The sequence below is a fragment of the Odocoileus virginianus genome, chromosome 11 (assembly GCF_023699985.2).
Source record: "Odocoileus virginianus isolate 20LAN1187 ecotype Illinois chromosome 11, Ovbor_1.2, whole genome shotgun sequence".
NCBI lineage: Eukaryota > Metazoa > Chordata > Mammalia > Artiodactyla > Cervidae > Odocoileus > Odocoileus virginianus.
In genome coordinates, this window is record NC_069684.1 from 43,959,881 (window position 1) to 43,978,034 (window position 18,154).

Below are 18,154 nucleotides of genomic sequence, written 5' to 3' on the forward strand. Positions count from 1 at the left end.
TGACCATAGGTTCGTGGATTTATCTCTGGGCTTTCTATTCTGTTCCATTGATCTATATTTCTGTCTTTGTGCCAGTACCATACTGTCTTGATGACTGTGGCTTTGTAGTAGAGTCTGAAGTCAGGCAGGTTGATTCCTCCAGTTCCATTCTTCTTTCTCAAGGTTACTTTGGCTATTCGAGGTTTTTTGTATTTCCATACAAATTGTGAAATTATTTGTTCTAGTTCTGTGAAAAATACCGTTGGTAGTTTGATAGGGATTGCATTGAATCTATAGATTGCTTTGGGTAGTATAGCCATTTTGACAATATTGATTCTTCCAATCCATGAACACGGTATATTTCTCCATCTGTTTGTGTCCTCTTTGATTTCTTTCATCAGTGTTTTATAGTTTTCTATGTATAGGTCTTTTGTTTCTTTAGGTAGATATACTCCTAAGTATTTTATTCTTTTTGTTGCAATGGTGAATGGTATCATTTCCTTAATTTCTCTTTCTGTTTTCTCATTGTTAGTGTATAGGAATGCAAGAGATTTCTGTGTGTTAATTTTATATCCGGCAACTTTTCTGTATTCGTTGATTAGCTCTAGTAATTTTCTGGTAGAGTCTTTAGGGTTTTCTATGTAGAGGATCATGTCATCTGCAAACAGGGAGAGTTTCACTTCTTCTTTTCCTATCTGGATTCCTTTTACTTCTTTTTCTGCCCTGATTGCTGTGGCCAACACTTCCAAAACTATGTTGAATAGTAGTGGTGAGAGTGGGCACCCTTGCATGACAGCAACTTTCACTTGCACTTTGTTCTTTCCACCAACCACAGTTGAGAGCACATACACAGACAGTAAAAAGACCACTAACCATGAAGCATCTCAAACAAAACAATAGAACTGGAAACAAAACAGAGATAAAATTCTTCGACACTCCTTGATTTCACTGTTAGATTCTTCCCCTACTTGTCTCTGTGAACCTAACTTCATAAATTGTCCAGATGGATTACTCTACTCTGTCATGCAAACAGTGATAAGTTTCAATATTGTAACTACTCCCCAAACTTACATTTTTACTAGCACAAAGGAAGTAACGACTCCCAGTTGCACAGGTTCTGAGTTATAGTGACCTGTAGAGGGTATACATGTGAGCAAAAGCTCCTGATCACATGATTTTGACATTTTTATGTTCCTGCATATAAGTACCAACCTGCCTTCACAATAGTGAAGTTTGAACTCAATTAACTCTAAGTGTCTTAAGCAAGAAGTTAATACCTCTGTTAACAAAACTACTTATCAAATCTTTATATGTATAAAATTATCACTCATTTATTCAACAAATTTATTTATTTATTTATTCCAATTTAGTAAGTGCTATATAATATAGCAATAGGCAATGTATTTAATAATGACTTAATGACATAAAAATATTACTTAATGCTGATGCATGCTAGGACTTGTAATCCTTGATCAAATCACTTTTCTTCCCTGAAATTTAATCACAATGTAGCTTTCTGAAAAAGAAAAAAAAAGAATAATAAAGAATACTAAGACTCGCTGTTTCAAGTGACAAAGTAAACTTGACCTAGTTTTGCTCAATTTGTACTTCATTGTTCTATTATATTATCCCAAATTCTATCTGAGTAACTAACCTAAGTCTCTTTCCTTCCTCAAAGGAGAGCACTAATAATGTATTTCCCTATAGTCTTTCTCCTCCAGGGCATTGTCGGGACCCAGGGATTGAACCTGCATCTCTTAGGTCTCCTGCATTAGCAGATGGTTTTTTTGTTTGGTTGGTTGTTTTTTTTTTTTACTACTAGCGCCACCTGGGAAGTCCCTCTTATATCTACACCATCCCTAAAAACTGATTTCTGTAATTCTTCATTCCTGGATAGGAACTAGAAGGTTCTTAGAAACCTCATATAGTAAGATGGTCTCATCTTAGTCATGAAAGAGCAGTCTGAAACCCTCCACCTGAACTATGCCGTGTCTCTATTTTCTAATCTACAGTGTAAAGAGAAATGTGGCTTCAGATAAACTGTTAGTCATAACTAGCCCTTTATCATTCCTCCAGATTCTTAAAGGATAATAAATTCTATGTCTTTCCCCTATCTTTTTTAAGGGCAGAAAAAATGTAGTTACTATTGGCAAACTTTTAGTCACTGCTTTTATTTTCTTCTGACATTAATGAATAACAATTGAATCAAGAACCAAATTAAAGTTTAGCAAATGAGTTCTCATCATACAAATCATACTTTCCTGCAAGTTTTTAAGAGCATATTGCAAATTCTGAAGATAGTTCACCTCAATAGCTTTGAGTAGGGAAAGTAAAGTAGAAAAATGGTGACCCATGTTCTTTATCCCTCCAGGTTTTCAGAGTATGGGATATACAGACTCTTTCACTATTACAAGTGTTCCACGATAGCCAGGGAGGACCAGGAGACATGCAGATTTACTGTATGATATTTGATCCCAGTCATCGCGTGCTTATTACAGGTAAGTGCCCTCAATTAAGGGGCTTCCCAGGTGGCACTAGTGGTAAGGAACCCACCCTCCAATGCAGGAGACATAAAAGACATGGGTTCTATCCCTGGGTTGGGAAGATCCCCTGGAGGAAGGCATGGCAACCCAATCCAGTATATTCTTGTCTGGAGAATCCCATGGACAGAGGAGACTGCCGGACTATGGTCCACAGGGTCATGAGGAATTGGACACAACTGAAGCGACTTAGCATGCCTGCACCCAGTTAACGACAAATAAAAGCTTGATTTTTTTTTAAAATCTTTTTTTTTTAACTAGCACTTGATCACTGACCGGAAGAAAAACAAAACTAGATGGGGAATTTATAAACTGTGATTCCTCACAATAGATAACGGAATTCAATTCTATTTTTCTATAGCTTTCTATTTTTCTACAGCTTGGTGGATGAGGTCTTGACCCGAGGATGCCAAGTGGTGGGGTTAAAGCTGCTGCTACACATAGGCAAATCCAGCTCTGCATTGAGTGTTGGAGCAGGAATATGATCCATCTTAGTGCGGCTGCACCAGCGTGCTGAGTCCGTGCCCCCTTTCTTCAGGGAGGCTTTGGCCCCATGTACTCTGGTGCTGAGACAGTTACTCAGTGGGTGGGGTGTTGACCCTCCCACCTGTCTTTGCTTCTAGACAAAGACCAGTGAAGAGAGGGGATAGGGTTCTGAATGACAGTGCCACCAGCACTGATGCTGACAGATCTTTTTCTCTCCTTTTCCTGCTGCCCCTGATAAACATGCTTACTAAAGAGACAAAAGACCCTGTTAGGCATTTGGGTTGAACGTTACTCACATGCATATCCTCAGAAGAAGCTTTAGAAGAAATGAGCAGTATTAACAATAGTTCCTCTTTCTGCAACACCAGCCCAGAATGCAGTTCCTACTGACCACCTTCTCTGAGTTCCTGTGGGATTAATAGGGCAGAGAATGATTGGTGCTATCTCTGCTGGTGGAGAATATGAACTATTTTTAACTTTTAGGTGTTTTCTGGATTAGAAGTGAACTAGAACTTCATGTTTGATGGATAATTTTCTACCTTTTAAAACAGAAATTAACTCTAGTTGTAAGCACCCCTCCTCTATACTATCTCCTCTAAGAATAACATAAAAACAGCTACAAACAAGTTTTCTCTTAGTGCCCCAACTTGCATGTTTGATTTACTAGGCTCAGCATTTCCATCCCATTTAAGCCTCAAGTATCAAGACAAAAGCAAAAACACAAAAGACAACCATAAGATCAAAATTTCTTCCTAACTTCATGTAGTTTGGATAATACTCTTGCAACAATATAGAGCTCTGTGTATTGCTTAATCTCTAAAATCACATACATTGACTACAACCATCAGTGTGACATCAGAATTGCATGAAGCTTAGCTCTCAGATTTTAATTTGTGCTTTTGTTCAAATGAAGCAGCCATAGTAATCTTGTAAACCCCGGGGACAGCAACACCACATTATAGAATATGCTGTTGTTACAGCCACCATTGTTGTTTTTGTTACTCTAATAAGACAACTACCATTTGATTAGTTCTTTCACAAAGTGCTTTCATGGACTTTATTTCATTTGATCTGCACAACCACCACTGAAGTAGGAATTATTGTTCATCTTATTTTATAAATGATAAAACTAAATAGTAAATATTTCAGCTGACTAGTATAAGGACGTTAGTTGAGATATACAGGTGGGATTCAGTACCAAAGTTTCTGACTCCTGGATCTACTTTCTTTCTCTGTATTGCTTTGTTTCTATACTGCTAAATTGTATATCTAGCCAAACATGGAGTGGATTGCCACGTATTTATAAGCATATCTAGCTTTGTTGTCAGTTCAGATAAAATCCATTACAGTCAGTAGAATATGAAGGCGCTCCATGTGTTGTTTGATTATCTGGTTACCACATCCCTCTCAGATTTCCCTGTTGTATTTGAATTGAGAAATACTACCAGAAGAGCCTCCTCCATTCTCTTTACACATGAGTAGACTTTATCTTAGAATTCAAACACTTTAGGAAAGTGTTCAATAACTCTTGCTGAAAATTTTGCTGCAATTGAGATTTCTATGGAGAGACTTGAGAAAAAGAAGGGCCAGCCTTTGGTAGCTTAATCTCCATACCAATAAATTAGGGAAGAAGTTTCATTTCTGTTTGAACTGTGGAATGCTTTGAGATCCTTGTATATATTTCTAGACATTACACTAAAACAGAATACACAGTTGATTTTGAGAGTTAAATCATACTTGCAGTTGATAGGATTACTGTAAAAGCAAACCAAATGCCCTGATGAATGGACAAGGAAGTTGTGGTACGTGTACACAATGAAATATTACTCAGCTGTGAAAAGGAATGCACTTGAGTCAGTTCTAATGAGGTGGATGAACCTACAGCCTATTACACAGAGTGAAGTGAGTCAAAAAGAGAAAGACAAATACTGTATATTAATGCTAATGTATGGAATCTAGGAAGATGGTATTGATGATCCTACATACAGGGCAGCAAAGAAGACACAGACGTAAAGAACAGACTTTTGGACTCGGTGGGAGGAGAGGGTGGGATGATTTGAGAGAATAGCATGGAAACATATACCTTACCATATGTAAAATAGATAACCAGTGTGAGGTCAATGCATGAAGCAGGGCATTCAAAGCAGGTTCTCTGTGACAATCCAGAGGGATAGGATGGGGAAGGAGGTGGGAGGGAGTGTTCAGGATGAGGGGGACACATGTGTATCTGTGGCTGATTCATGTTGAGGTATGGCAATAACCATCACAATATTGTCATTGTTCTCCAATTAAAATAAACACATAAATTTAAAAAATGCAAGTAAGAAATACCTGCTCTCCATCTAGTTCACTATGGTAATTTGCAAATTAATCTTATTTAATATTGTTGCAAGCACTGGCTTGCAGTCATTTTCAGGCACTACCTTTAATAAGACCATGCTTTGTCGCTGCTGTTTAGTTGCCAGGTTGACCCTTTTGTGACCCCCCCCTGGACCGTAGCTGGCCAGGCTTCTCTTGTCTATAGGATTTCCCAGGCAAGAGTACTGAAGCGGGTTGCCTTTCCTTCTCCAGGGGATCGTCCTGACACAGGAATCAAACCCTCATCTCCTGCATTGTGTAGGTAGATTTTTTGACCCCGGAGTCACCAGGGAAGCACAGACCATGTTTATAGAGTGCTTTACTATTCACTGGCTGAAACAGCTTTCTAACATATTTCAATCACTAAATGGAAGGCTTCCATCAGCAAAAAGGTGGCCATCATCTTTATTACTGTACACTAGATACTGTAGCAGGCACTCTGAAGAAGAAAAAAACTAGACTATAAAAAGTCGGAGAATAGTGGTCACTGAAAAGAAGATATCAAGGAAGTCCAAATGCCCTACACTTGAAAATTAGTGAAGCCCAAAATGAATGCTTTTCTCTGGCTCAATCATATTTGTTTTATTAGTCAAAGATGTTTTTGAATAAATGAATGTATTTTTACCTCATTTGGTCTCCTAGGCATTAATAATCTCACTGATCAGCTATTTCCAAACACAGTTAATTGAATAAAATGCTTCATGGTTCAAATCTCCTAATATTTGTTATTTATGAGATTCTTATTTCTGTTCAAGGATCTAGTGTTATGGACATGTATCCTTTAACTAGGATGATACAAGATACAAAACAGGTCCCTCACACCCATGAACGAGAAATCAATGTCATGCTTTACAACAAATATTTTCACCAAGTACTTACCATCTGCTCTGAGTCCATAATTAAGGTGAGTACATATTGACTCCTCAGGAAGAAAAAAGCAAAGATAGAATTTTCTCTTCTTATAGATGCGTCTTTGAGTGATTAAATAAAGGTAATGGCATATATGATGGAACCTTACGTTAGAGCTATTTTTAAGCTTTCACAAATACATGAAAAGTAAGATTTTAATGCAACTCAGACTGCTTGCTGTTAGGCTACAGGTTCAATTTTAAAAATGAAGCTAGTTCTTACGATTAAAACTGGAATTTTAAGGGAAATATGTCAAGGAAAAAAGCCTAGTGTGTGCATGTGTGTGTGTAAAAAATTTTTAAACTGAGCCATAGGAAAGAGACTGTTGAAAAGAAGGAAAAGAAATGTATAGATGTTTACTCTAACCCCTATAGGTGTGGGGTATGTGCCAAGTCTCTTAAATCCACAATTTTGTTTAATCCTCACACTAGTTCTCTGTGTGAAGTTACATTTAAAGATGTGGAAATTAAGATTCAAAGATCAAGCAACTTGCCTCAGTTCATATAGCTAGTAAGCATCATGGCTGGGATACAAACCCAGCTTTGTCTGAGGTGAATACCAACGTCCTTTCCTCTGCAATCCTCAGGTCATGTCATTAATGTGTTCCCTAGAGGCCAGAGTTCTGGATCATCCTAACTGTATTTGTATTTACGACCACTAACTTCATCTAGCAGTGATGGCTGGAGGTGTTTGCCTGAAGTGCTTATCCTTTTATTTCATGCATGCTCTCCAAAAGCAGACATAGGGAGCAGGAGAAAGCATTTCTCAGAGACTCCAAATTCCCTCTCAACCTTTGACCTTCTGTGTTCATCTGCTGGAGATTTTCTCAGACCAAAATCTCCTAAGTTCATGTAATTATCAGTTATTTCTAATAATGCCTACAGAATAAGTAGAGGGAAACTAAAACCCGGGTGTCTTCATGAAATACTGACCTCTTAAAGGGAAAGTGTCTTCCTTGCAAGGTGGGGAGGGGAAACAAAGACATCTGGGTGAATTTTCATACCTGACTGGCTGGAGACAGATCATACTTCAGGCCAGGAAATGGGTGGCCCCTGAGACCCCTTACTGTAGTGGTCCTCATTCCTCATTCTCCCTTTAGGACCTCATCTACACCCAGGGGAGCACAGAGGTTAAGAGCATGGGCTTTAGGGCCAGCCTGACTTCATTCAGATCTTGGCTCTGCCACAGCTCAGTCAATGGCCTTCTGTTATCTGGTCTCCGCCAGTGATTACACCAGCTACATCTCCTCCCACTCTCCTTCTTTCACTCCTGCTGCAACAACTGACTTTCAGTTCCCTGGAGGAACCGTGCCCCTTCCCATCTCTGGCCCTTTGTTTATGCTGCCTCTGTTTCCAAATACCTTGAGTTCAAACTGTGTTGCCAGTTCAGTTTGTTTTCTGGAAGTCAAATAGACACCTGAAGTTGGCAGATCCATGAAGAAAGATTCAGATCGAGACTGCAGGTCTCATGCTTCTGCTGCATTTCTAAAGAGATAGTGATGAGCTTTGACATGTTTCTAGGTTTTCTGATTACGCCCAACCTTCTCTGAAGTCTCAGCCTCCCCCGCCCTTCCTCCCCTGTTCTCCCTGTTAAGAACTGGGCCCATGTCCTTAGTCAGAACACTCCTTGGAAAGGTCAGTGAGCCCCTTCCTCGGGTTCTGTCCGATTTCACACTGTTAACTATAGATTCTGTCCCATGATCTCTAGATAATTTGGATGAATGACAACAGAGAATACATTCAATTTTATTTCTTTGTCTGCTGACTTCCTGCTACATTTCTAGCCTGCTGCTAAGTTTGCTTCATGCTGAGAGTAGCATCTGACTGCTTCCTAGATAGACAGGGGCTGCCTGGAACAGTTGTGGCTTGTCTCATCCCACCTACATATATTACAGAAACACTCTGGGGTAGCACAGTGACTATTAGACAGACTACATCTTTTAGACCTTTCTTTGATTAAACCAACATTCATGGCAGAATGCTGGAAAAGATGTTAGGTATGCCCTGTGCCAATTTTGAGGCTATTTTGAATATTGTAAAACTGATGAAAACTGAAGGTCTTATGAAGTATTTTATTGTTCTTTCTTGTAGGTATGGGAACTTGAAACTGGCATCCAAATATACCAGATTTTAGACCCTCATGGCTTCAATGTTGAACTGACTGCTGCAGCTATCAGTGACAGTGGATTTCTTTTTGCCACGGGAGCATATAATGGTCAGACTAATATCCAGAATAAGGACCCCCTGCTTTAGTGTCCCAAGAATTTGTTCTAGGATCTTGTCACAAGTTGTTTGGGGTAGAGGGGAAGCGTGAAGTCGAGCTGGAATATGTAAGCATGCCAGTGAGACTGCTGTGCCTGACAACAGTGCTAGGCTCTTCTCTAACAGGCATTAATGTCCTGATATTGATGTTAATCATAATCAATACCTTACTTCTATAGATGCTCTTCAGCGTGCAAAGTCTTTCATACATACCATCTCAGTCCATTTTGACTGAGACTTATCTGTGTTGCACTGACTCATTCTGTTCCTCTAATTTTGAGTACCATCAGCTAAGAGTTATTACTGGTGTTTAGTCGCTCAGTCATGTCCAACTCTTTTGTGATCCCAACCATGTACTGTAGCCCTCCAGGCTCCTCTGTCCATGCTATTTCCCAGGCAAGAATACTGGAGTGGGTTGCCATGTCCTTCTTCAATGGATCTTCCCTACCTAGTGATTGAATCTATGTCTCCTGCATTAACAAGAGTATTCTTTACCACCGAACCACCAGGGAAGCCCCATCAGCTGACACAGACATTCTATTTAGTGCTTTTCATAATATTTTTACTGAAAGTATGGGACCAGATAAATTATCCATCCAACTTTGCCATATCACATTTAGGATTTTATATTGGACTTGTTTATAAGTCTAAGATGCTTAAGGGCATATGTTGTGTCACCCCTGAGAGGATGTCATGCTCCAGCTGGGCTGTGTCATTTGCTGTCATGAGAGTTCATAGAACTTGTTGGAAACAGGCCTTCTCTCCTTTCACCTTACCTTATTCTGAAGTCCCATGAGACAGACAACATGACTTAGACAATATGACCATCTGTGTCACTATACATATATAGTGATTCCCCTCTCCAGGGGATCTTCCCAACTCAGGGATCAAACTCAGGTCTCCCACATTGCAGGCGGATTCTTTACCAGCTGAGCCACCAGGGAAGCCTGTATTTCTTCTAGGAATATATTTACTAGATAAATTCTTGTTTGTAAGCCAGTTGATGGATTGAGTATCTTGAGTAAAAGAGTTTTTAAAGTGTGAGCAGATAACAGTATACATGAAATAATGCTGAGTTGATGGGGTGTGAATAAATGCAACCTGAGGTCACTCTAAAAATCCATGTTAGAAGATAATTCTCTACACTGAGTAATGACCTAGAAACAGGAATTCATTAAGTATGCTATTATTTAAACTGGCCCTTTCACGAGGATCTCCTACATGAAAAAAATTAATTAGAATGTATGATTCCAAATGTAAGAAGAAACTTGACACCCTTTTTGCATTCCTTTTTATGTAACCAACAACTCAAAACATTTTGTTTTCTACCTGCTGGAATTCTTTTACTCCTTTTATTACCCAGTAGGATCGAGTTCTAAAATATGTTAGCACCTTAGGAAATGACACTATTGGAGTGACCTTTTAATGTCAATAATCACTGTGGCATGATTTTAGATAGATGGATATTGGAGAGTATTTAGCAAACTGGAAAGCATTGGGATAATAAAAGCAGAAAAGACCCAATGAAGACAGAAAACTCACACAGGAGAGTCTGAGAATTTCAAAGAATATGTTCACAAATTTCAAGACATTGCCTGGTCCTGTTCATTTTTTATCAGCCTGTGACAATGAAGGCATACAGAAATATATTTTGTACACAGCAAGGCTAGGGAGACTCATGTGTCAGTCTCAATAGGGAATAAACAGGATAAATTCTGGCAGAAAGCTTTCAATTAGATTGATTTTCTCTGAGATAAAAACCATTCTTTCTAGAAATGACTTTTGCTATCGAATCTTTTCTCTGTGTGTTTAGGAACAGTTAAAATCTGGGACTTTGGCAGTGGACAAGAGTTGAAGGTGTTACCAGAAGGGAAAGACTGGAAAGAGGAAGAGCACTGGCTACAACGCCTGATTTTCCTGAAAGCTCAAGAAAAATACCAATACTTGCTCCTCTCTTTGGAGCGCAACGGAAAGATCAAAATGATCCAGGTTTGCAATCTCCTTTCCACGTACTCTATGTGCTCTTCTTGGGAAAATCAACTGAGCGTGGATAATCCGCATTTAACTCTTCCCTTGCCAGCCAGCGGAGGATAGTATTTCTCCACCAGCCTTCCTAGGATGTTCCTAATTAACCTTGCCCATGTCCAAGCAAAGAGCAAAAAAGAAGAGCTGGTCGACACTGCCCATCCAATGTTTGCAGAAGGGATTAGCTGGGATCCTTCTGGAGTAGATATCAGAAAGGTTAAATTTACATACAGCTACCACCTCTGCCATGGTTTATACCCTCATCTGAGGATAACTCACTGGCAGAGCTGCTCCCCAGTAGGCTTTATGAAAGGGAGCAATGATTCCTCTCTGAACCGTATAACCCATAAGGCATTCAGGGATGTTCAAGTCACTTTTTCAGGTTGTCATCCAAACTGCTTTGTGTACTTAATGGTTAACATGGCAATCTGTTCAGGGATGTTTTGGAAGGATTGAGGTAGACTAAATTTATTCTTCCTGTGTGTCTTTCACCACCTAAGCACACTAAAGCCTTCTTCATACTTAAAATGAAAACTACATCATTTACCCTGGCTGCTGCTGCTAAGTCGCTTCAGTCATGTCCAACTCTGTGCGACCACATAGACGGCAGCCCACCAGCTACTGAGTGGATATTTCCCTGCCTAGAACTCAAGGATTCTTTGCCCTTATTCTTCCCCTTTTGAAGATAGGAGTGAAAAACTTCCCTGATTCAACTAATCTTTCTTTGCTGTCTGAGCAATCCAAAATGGCACTCTACTAGAAAAAAGTTCTTCAGTGGAAAGAAATAGTTATTCATTTCTTTTAAAAGATTTTCTTTGTAATTCTGCCATGATGAGAATGTGGAATTCTTACTGATCGACACAATTTCCTCAATATATAAATTGAAACACTGAGAAACCTGGTTAAAATTTGAATAACATAAAGACCAAAGGAAAAAGATTAATGTTCTTTTAGATAATTGAGACACAGTCAAGGAATCAACACAATTCTATTTAATTATGTATTAGGTAATTTGTAGCAAAGTGAAAACAAGTTGATAGCCAAGTCAATACATGACTAAATGAACATTTAGTCTGATTTTTCTTTTTTTCTGCTAAATTGACAAAATAAAGCAATAATTTAAGTATCATCTAAACATAGCCACATTCCTTCGGAAAACAGAAACTACAGGTAGCATTATCCTTGAAACCTGGGCATAAACACTTGTGGGTTTTCAGCCTGTGAAGAAAGAACCTAAGAGATGACACAAAGCAAAGAGGTCATTAGGAAACTGTAATTTTGGGCCTAAATAAAGTTTTGGCTAGAGATGGACTAGTCTTTCTTATAGCTTACCATTTTTTCAATGGATGGCCCTAGACTGAACATTCTTATTCTTTATTTCCCATTTTTTTTTACCACCTGGTCCTGACACACACGTGCAGACCCCTTGCCCCAGCTCATGCAGTCATTCATGTTGACAATTTTACTTTCATCAGAGCTTGGTCTACAAATCTACTCAATTTCTAGAGAGATGAAATAAAACCAAACTCATCTCCACCTTCTTATCCTTTGGAATCTTTAATTGCTGTAATGTTTAAAAAATAAAGAAGTAATAAATAAAACAAGCTCACTTACTACCTAAAAATGTGGCACTGTAGAAAGGAACTTCTTAGTAATATACTCTCAAATGTGACAATGTATTAATTTCTCTGTTTCAAGTTAGTGTAATCCCAACAGAGAAAATCTGCTATTATAAACACTCCTTTTTAAAAACTGCAAAATGTAGCATGGTGCTGTTCCCATGTCAAAATTGCTTTTAGATCTACTATAGCAGTTTTTGCTTTGATTATTTTTATTTTTTATGTCTCCAGAACTCCATAGATTGAACTTGATGAGGACTGAAAACCTCTCATTCATATTTGTATTCTTGCTCTGCCCAGAGTAAGTGTTCACTAAGGATTGACAGAATGAAGAAATATAAGAAACCCCTTGTAAGGTATAGAATAGTAAATCTATGGGGCATTTTAGGGTATTTTATTAATGTTGGAGGGGGGGAATTTACAATAAGGATAATGTTGAAAACACCTATTATTTTTATTATTATTGATATCTTATTATTTGCTTATCACTTATTATCTGCCTATTTAAAGTAAAATATGGTTTGATTTACATACTTAATTTTTTGAATACTTTCATTTATTCACTAATTTTTTTCAGTATCCATTTACCAAATGTTTACCATGAACCAGAAAGATATCTCCCATTTCACAATGGAACTTATAATTTAATAATAAAGACTGATATTGATCCACCTGTTATATGTGTTATGAATGCTTGCACAAAGTGCTATAGAAATTAATGATGGCAAGTGGTGCCTAGTCTAATCTGGGAGTCAGGGAAGACTGCTTTCCTCTAATTTCCAACTAAACTCAACACAATTCAAGAAATATTTTGTGTGCTCCACATACAGTAGGTATTTTTCTAAATCCCAGGATTCTATATTAGATAACTACTCAGGAAAGTCACTGAAAACCATGAAACGTTGTGGATAAAATATTTTCTAAATCTCCTAGCTGGTATTAAAGAGATGATAATATAGTAAGTAAATAGCAGACCAAAATTTTAGTGCCTCTGTGTGTTTGTGCTTAATCGCTCAGTAATGTCTGACCCTTTGCGGCCCCATGGACTGTAGCCTGCCAGGCTCCTCTGTCCATAGATCTTCCAGGCAAGAATACTGGAGTGGGTTGCTGTTTCTTTCTCCATTCATGAGTTACAGGACCTTTTATTTGGTCTATATGTAACTTTACTGTCTTGAAGTGACAGTGCTGTCAATGAGCAATCCAAAACTGGTCTTTTTCCTTTGTAAGCAACTTAATCTTTCTGCAAATTTAGAAGATGTTATCTTTGTCCTTGGAGTTTAAAGTCCATGCCTATGTGTGTATCTTTTCTCATCAGTTCCACAGGAAACTCAGTCTGAAGTCCTAGGTATTTCTTCCAGCTCAGGGGATATTCATTGTATTATTATTTGTTTCTTAGATGTCTCTTTGGCATATGTTTCTTTTTCTAATTCAGGAACTCATATTATTTGCATATTCTGTTCAGTTGCACAGTCGTGTCTGACTCATTAGGTCTTCTGAATCTGTCCTCCAGATTTCTTATATTTTTCCTCTGTTTTTGTTGTGGTTTAGCTTTGCTGACTTTTGAAACATTTCTCTACTGCTAGGCTATTAGTTCAAGTCTCAGACAGGCACTGTCTTCTTTAACTCATCAACCAGATTCTTAAACTTGAAGATCATGTGTTGGTTTTTGCTTCTGTTTTGAACTCCCATGCTTTTGAACTGTGGTGTTGAAGAAGACTCTTGAGAGTCCCTTGGACTTCAAGGAGAGCCAACCAGTCAATCGTAAAGGAAATCAGTCCTGAATAGTCATTGGAAGGACTGATGCTGAAGTTGAAACTCCAATACTCTGGCCACCTGATGCAAAGAACTGACTCATTGGAAAAGACCCTGATGGTGGGAAAGATTGAAGGTGGGAGGAGAAGGGGACGACAGAGGATGAGATGGCTGGATGGCATCACCGACACAATGTACATGAGTTTGAGTAGGCTCCGGGAGTTGGTGATGGACAGGGAAGCCTGGCGTGCTGCAGTCCATGGGGTTGCAAAGAGTTGGACACGACTGAGTGACTGAACTGAAGTATTGTTTAGGCTTGCTCAAGTTATCGTACTTCTCAGAAGTTCTAGCTACTCTGGGATCTGTTCTGCATGTTTTGTCTATTCTTCTCTCTAGATTCTAGGCCCAGTTAACTACAGTTTTTCTTCTCACTGGGCTTTGGCTACTAGAAAAATGCAAGAGGTGACAATCCCAAAGTGGGGATATACAGCCATGGTGCTCTTGAGGGTTGGGGTTCAGCATTCCCCACAGCAGTCCTCTGTTGGTACACCATCAGTAAAGCCTTTCTGCTGCCCATTCTCTCCCCAGTTTCAAAAGTACCAAAGGCTGTTACACACTTGTTCAGCTCCTCCTCTAAGTCTTTGGAAGCAAGGAAAACTATGCATAAACCATAGTGCACATTGCCCCCTCCACACACACCTCTGGGGATTTAAGGATCCGTGCAGATGAAACATCATGCTCAAATCTCATCCTAGGAGTGTCTCTGAATAAGAGTCCCCCCATGTCCTTTCTTGGTAAAATGAAATATTAGTAACTCTAAATCAATCTTTTAAAAGATTTTTAAAAATTTAGTGTTCTGTGAATTCAGAGAGTCTGAGAGCTGCTATCTGAAATTGTTCAGCTGAAACCAGCTAAATTTATTAAAACCACTGTAGCCAATTTATCTCATCAAGGGAGCCCACAACCCTAACCAAGCTATTGCTCAGTATATCAATATCTGATCACTATTTGGATATTGCTGAGATTCCTTCTATTTCCATCATGGTGCAAACACTAAAGAATCAACTAGTATATAGAAGTACCATTGGTTCACACTTTTGAATTAACATACGTATGAGATAACAGAGATGTTAGATCTATACCTAGAAACATAAAGGTTTTAAAAATAGGACTTTTATCTATGAACTAAGGAAAATAAGGCCCCATAAAGATATATACTTTGTCCAAGGTCTCACTAGAACTAAGACTGGAAACACATTGTCATCATGCCTAGAACCAATATTCTCTTCGTTTTACCATACTGCCTTTCAACCTACAAAGATCCTGCTCTGCCAGCAAAATAACCTTTAAAAAGTAGCTTTTATTTCCATATAAAAATGGAAAATTCTAAAACTAAAAGCATCTCACCAACAATAACCAACTAGAAAACAGGAAAAATAATGACAATAGCAAATAAAAATCAAGGTACCTAAAACAAATCCAGCAATAACATACAAGATTCTTGTAGGGGGAGGGGATCTTAAAGGACATAAAGACAACCTGAATAAATGGGATATCACAAAGATATCTTCACTACAGTCAAATTAAAAATAAACACATGTCTTAGAAAACAAAGTAGAAAAACAAATCAGAGACTGTGGGAAGACAAATGCACCCCAGGTAAATAAGATCAGGAACCAGACTATCAAAAGAAACAACACAAATCCAGAAGAAAAGGAAACAGCCCAACAGAAAAATGGACAAAGAACAGATAAGAAGATCAGATGGCTCAAAAATACATGAAAAATATGTTCAATTTACAAAATTAGGAAAATGTGGTTAATGTAATTAATAAATTAAAAAAATTTTAAATGTCCTATTTTAAAACTATCAGATAGCCAAAAATAATTTTAAAAAAATCAAATGAAACCAAGTTTTGACAGAATGTTAAGAAAGAATTGGATGCACATATCGTACAATTTAATAATTCTACACCAGGTACATGCACTAGAAAATATGCCATTTGTCCATAAAAGCATGCAGTGAAAAATTCATAGCCTGAACACTCACCAGTAGGAGAATGGATAAGTAAATAGTATATTCATACAATACTATAAAGCAGTTAAAAATAAATGAACTAGAGTGCCATGTAATTACTTGTATAAATCTCAAAAATAAATTAAGTGAAACAAGCAAGGTGAGTAAGAATCCACAGAGTTTGATAACCTTTTATAAAAAGGTTAGAAGCCTGAAAGCAATATCAGATCATGTAACGTACATACGAACAATGTTAGACACTAGGTCATGTCTGACACTTTGTGACCCTGTGGGCGGCTGTAACCCCCCAGGCTCCTCTGTCCATGGGATTCTTCACCTACTGCAGTGGGTTGCCATTTCCTTCTCCAGGGGATATTCCCAACCCAGGGATCAAACATGGGTCTCTTGCATTGCAGGTGGATTCTTTACCATCTGAGTTGCCAGGGAAGCTATATATATGACTAAAACCTGAATATGGCATGTGGGTATAAACTTTGATGACTAAAACCATATTCAGGTTACTAGTTACCTCTAGAAAGTAAAGAAGAAAGAGGAATTATATTAGGGAGGGACAGTTAGAGCTTAAGATCTGATAAAGCTGAGTGGTGAGTATATCACTGTATGTTCTATTTTTCTCTATGCCATTAAAACAGCTCAAAATAGTTAACTGAATTTTTCATGTAATCACTGGATTTCTATTAAAGGGTAAAGAAGATGATATTTACCTTGCGGTGATATGGGAGCTGCCTGATGTTGTGCCTGTCCTACAAAATGGGAATCGTATTGTGCATCTAAGGGTGTCTACTAAAGATAGGAGCATGGCTATTCCCTTCCCAGATGTGGAGTTGATAGTTGAGAAAAACTTTTCTCAACGTGTTGGTGTAAGTTTCTTCTTGAACTTTTTTCCTTTTTATTATGAAAAATTACAAACATATACAAAAGTAGAGAAAATAATACAATGTATTTTCATGTACTGTTAGCCAGCTTCAAAAAGTGTATATTATGGCCAGATTTTTTCCTCATTATTTCTACCACTTCTCCATGACCACTGTCAATGGATGGATTATTTTGAAGCAAATCCTCAACATTGTGAAACTTTATCCCTAAATATTTCAGTACGTATCTCTAAACAGTAATGACTCAAAAATAGAACAATGGTACCAGTATTTTCTCAAATATTTTCTAAAATAATTTATAAGACATCTTTAATATAACCACATCACAGTTTTCAATTTTCCCAGATCTTCTCATACAATATATATTTCTTACAGCTTGTTTCAATCAGAATCCAATCAAGGTCCATTTATTGCATTTGGTTGATGTCTCTTTAAAGCTGTAATTATCTTTCAATATCTTTTTTCCCCTTGTAATTAATTTCTTGACAATACTGGACAATTGGTGCCCGGTTTCTCATTTTCCAGATTTTTCTGATTGTATCCTTGTGGTAAATTGAAGAGGTTCTTCTTTACTTCCTTTAATCTGGTAGTTATATCTGGTACACACAGCTTTGATTTTAAAAAAAAAGACTCTATACTACATGGAGGTCACTACAGTACACATGTCATTACCTCCATCAAAATTCACATAATATTGTTTTTTTGGGAGGGGGCGATGTTAGCAGTCGTTAATGATCACTACCTAGGTTTATTATTTCATTCAGAGTTGCCATTTTACCATTCTGATTTATTTGTTAGCTGGAATGTGTCTCTAAATAAAAACTATTATCAACTATTTAGTTACACCGAGGTACAGTTCAGATAGGAAATCAAAGTAACTGACTGATTGTTTTCTTACATTTATCAGTATTCAAAGTAAGAAATTGGTTCTCTAGCATGCTACAAAAGTGGTCAGTGGATTTTATTTGTTTAGTATCATTATCAGATCACAAATTTAAATATTCTTGATGTGTTTCAGTCTACTGCATTATTGATTAATTCTCAAATTATCCCATCTCAAGCTAATTGGACAGTTCAGGTTTCTGAGTTATTTTGATATGACCCTAGTAGTTCTGGATAACTTTCAGGTATGACAAGTTTTTAGACTAAATATTTTTATGTACATGCCTCATTTGTCTATTCTTTGTTTATATTTCTATCTAGATTTTTCTTTTTTTCTAATGTATTAAAGAGCTCTTTATATATTAAGAATATAAGTACACACATATATGTATAAATAATTAGGAGTATGTATTAGGAATATCAGTCCTCTG

At 37.7% G+C, this 18,154-nt stretch overlaps 1 protein-coding gene across 1 annotated transcript in view; it reads left to right on the plus strand.

Annotated features, from left to right (window-relative positions):
* Nucleotides 1-18,154, plus strand: part of WDR64 (WD repeat domain 64) — a 126,293-nt gene that overhangs the window by 62,048 nt on the left and 46,091 nt on the right. The window contains exons 11-15 of the mRNA XM_070474360.1: nt 2,351-2,477; nt 6,119-6,267; nt 8,363-8,486; nt 10,347-10,522; nt 16,650-16,826. Of these exons, the coding sequence (XP_070330461.1) occupies nt 2,351-2,477; nt 6,119-6,267; nt 8,363-8,486; nt 10,347-10,522; nt 16,650-16,826 (753 nt within the window). The remainder of the gene's footprint in view (nt 1-2,350; nt 2,478-6,118; nt 6,268-8,362; nt 8,487-10,346; nt 10,523-16,649; nt 16,827-18,154) is intronic.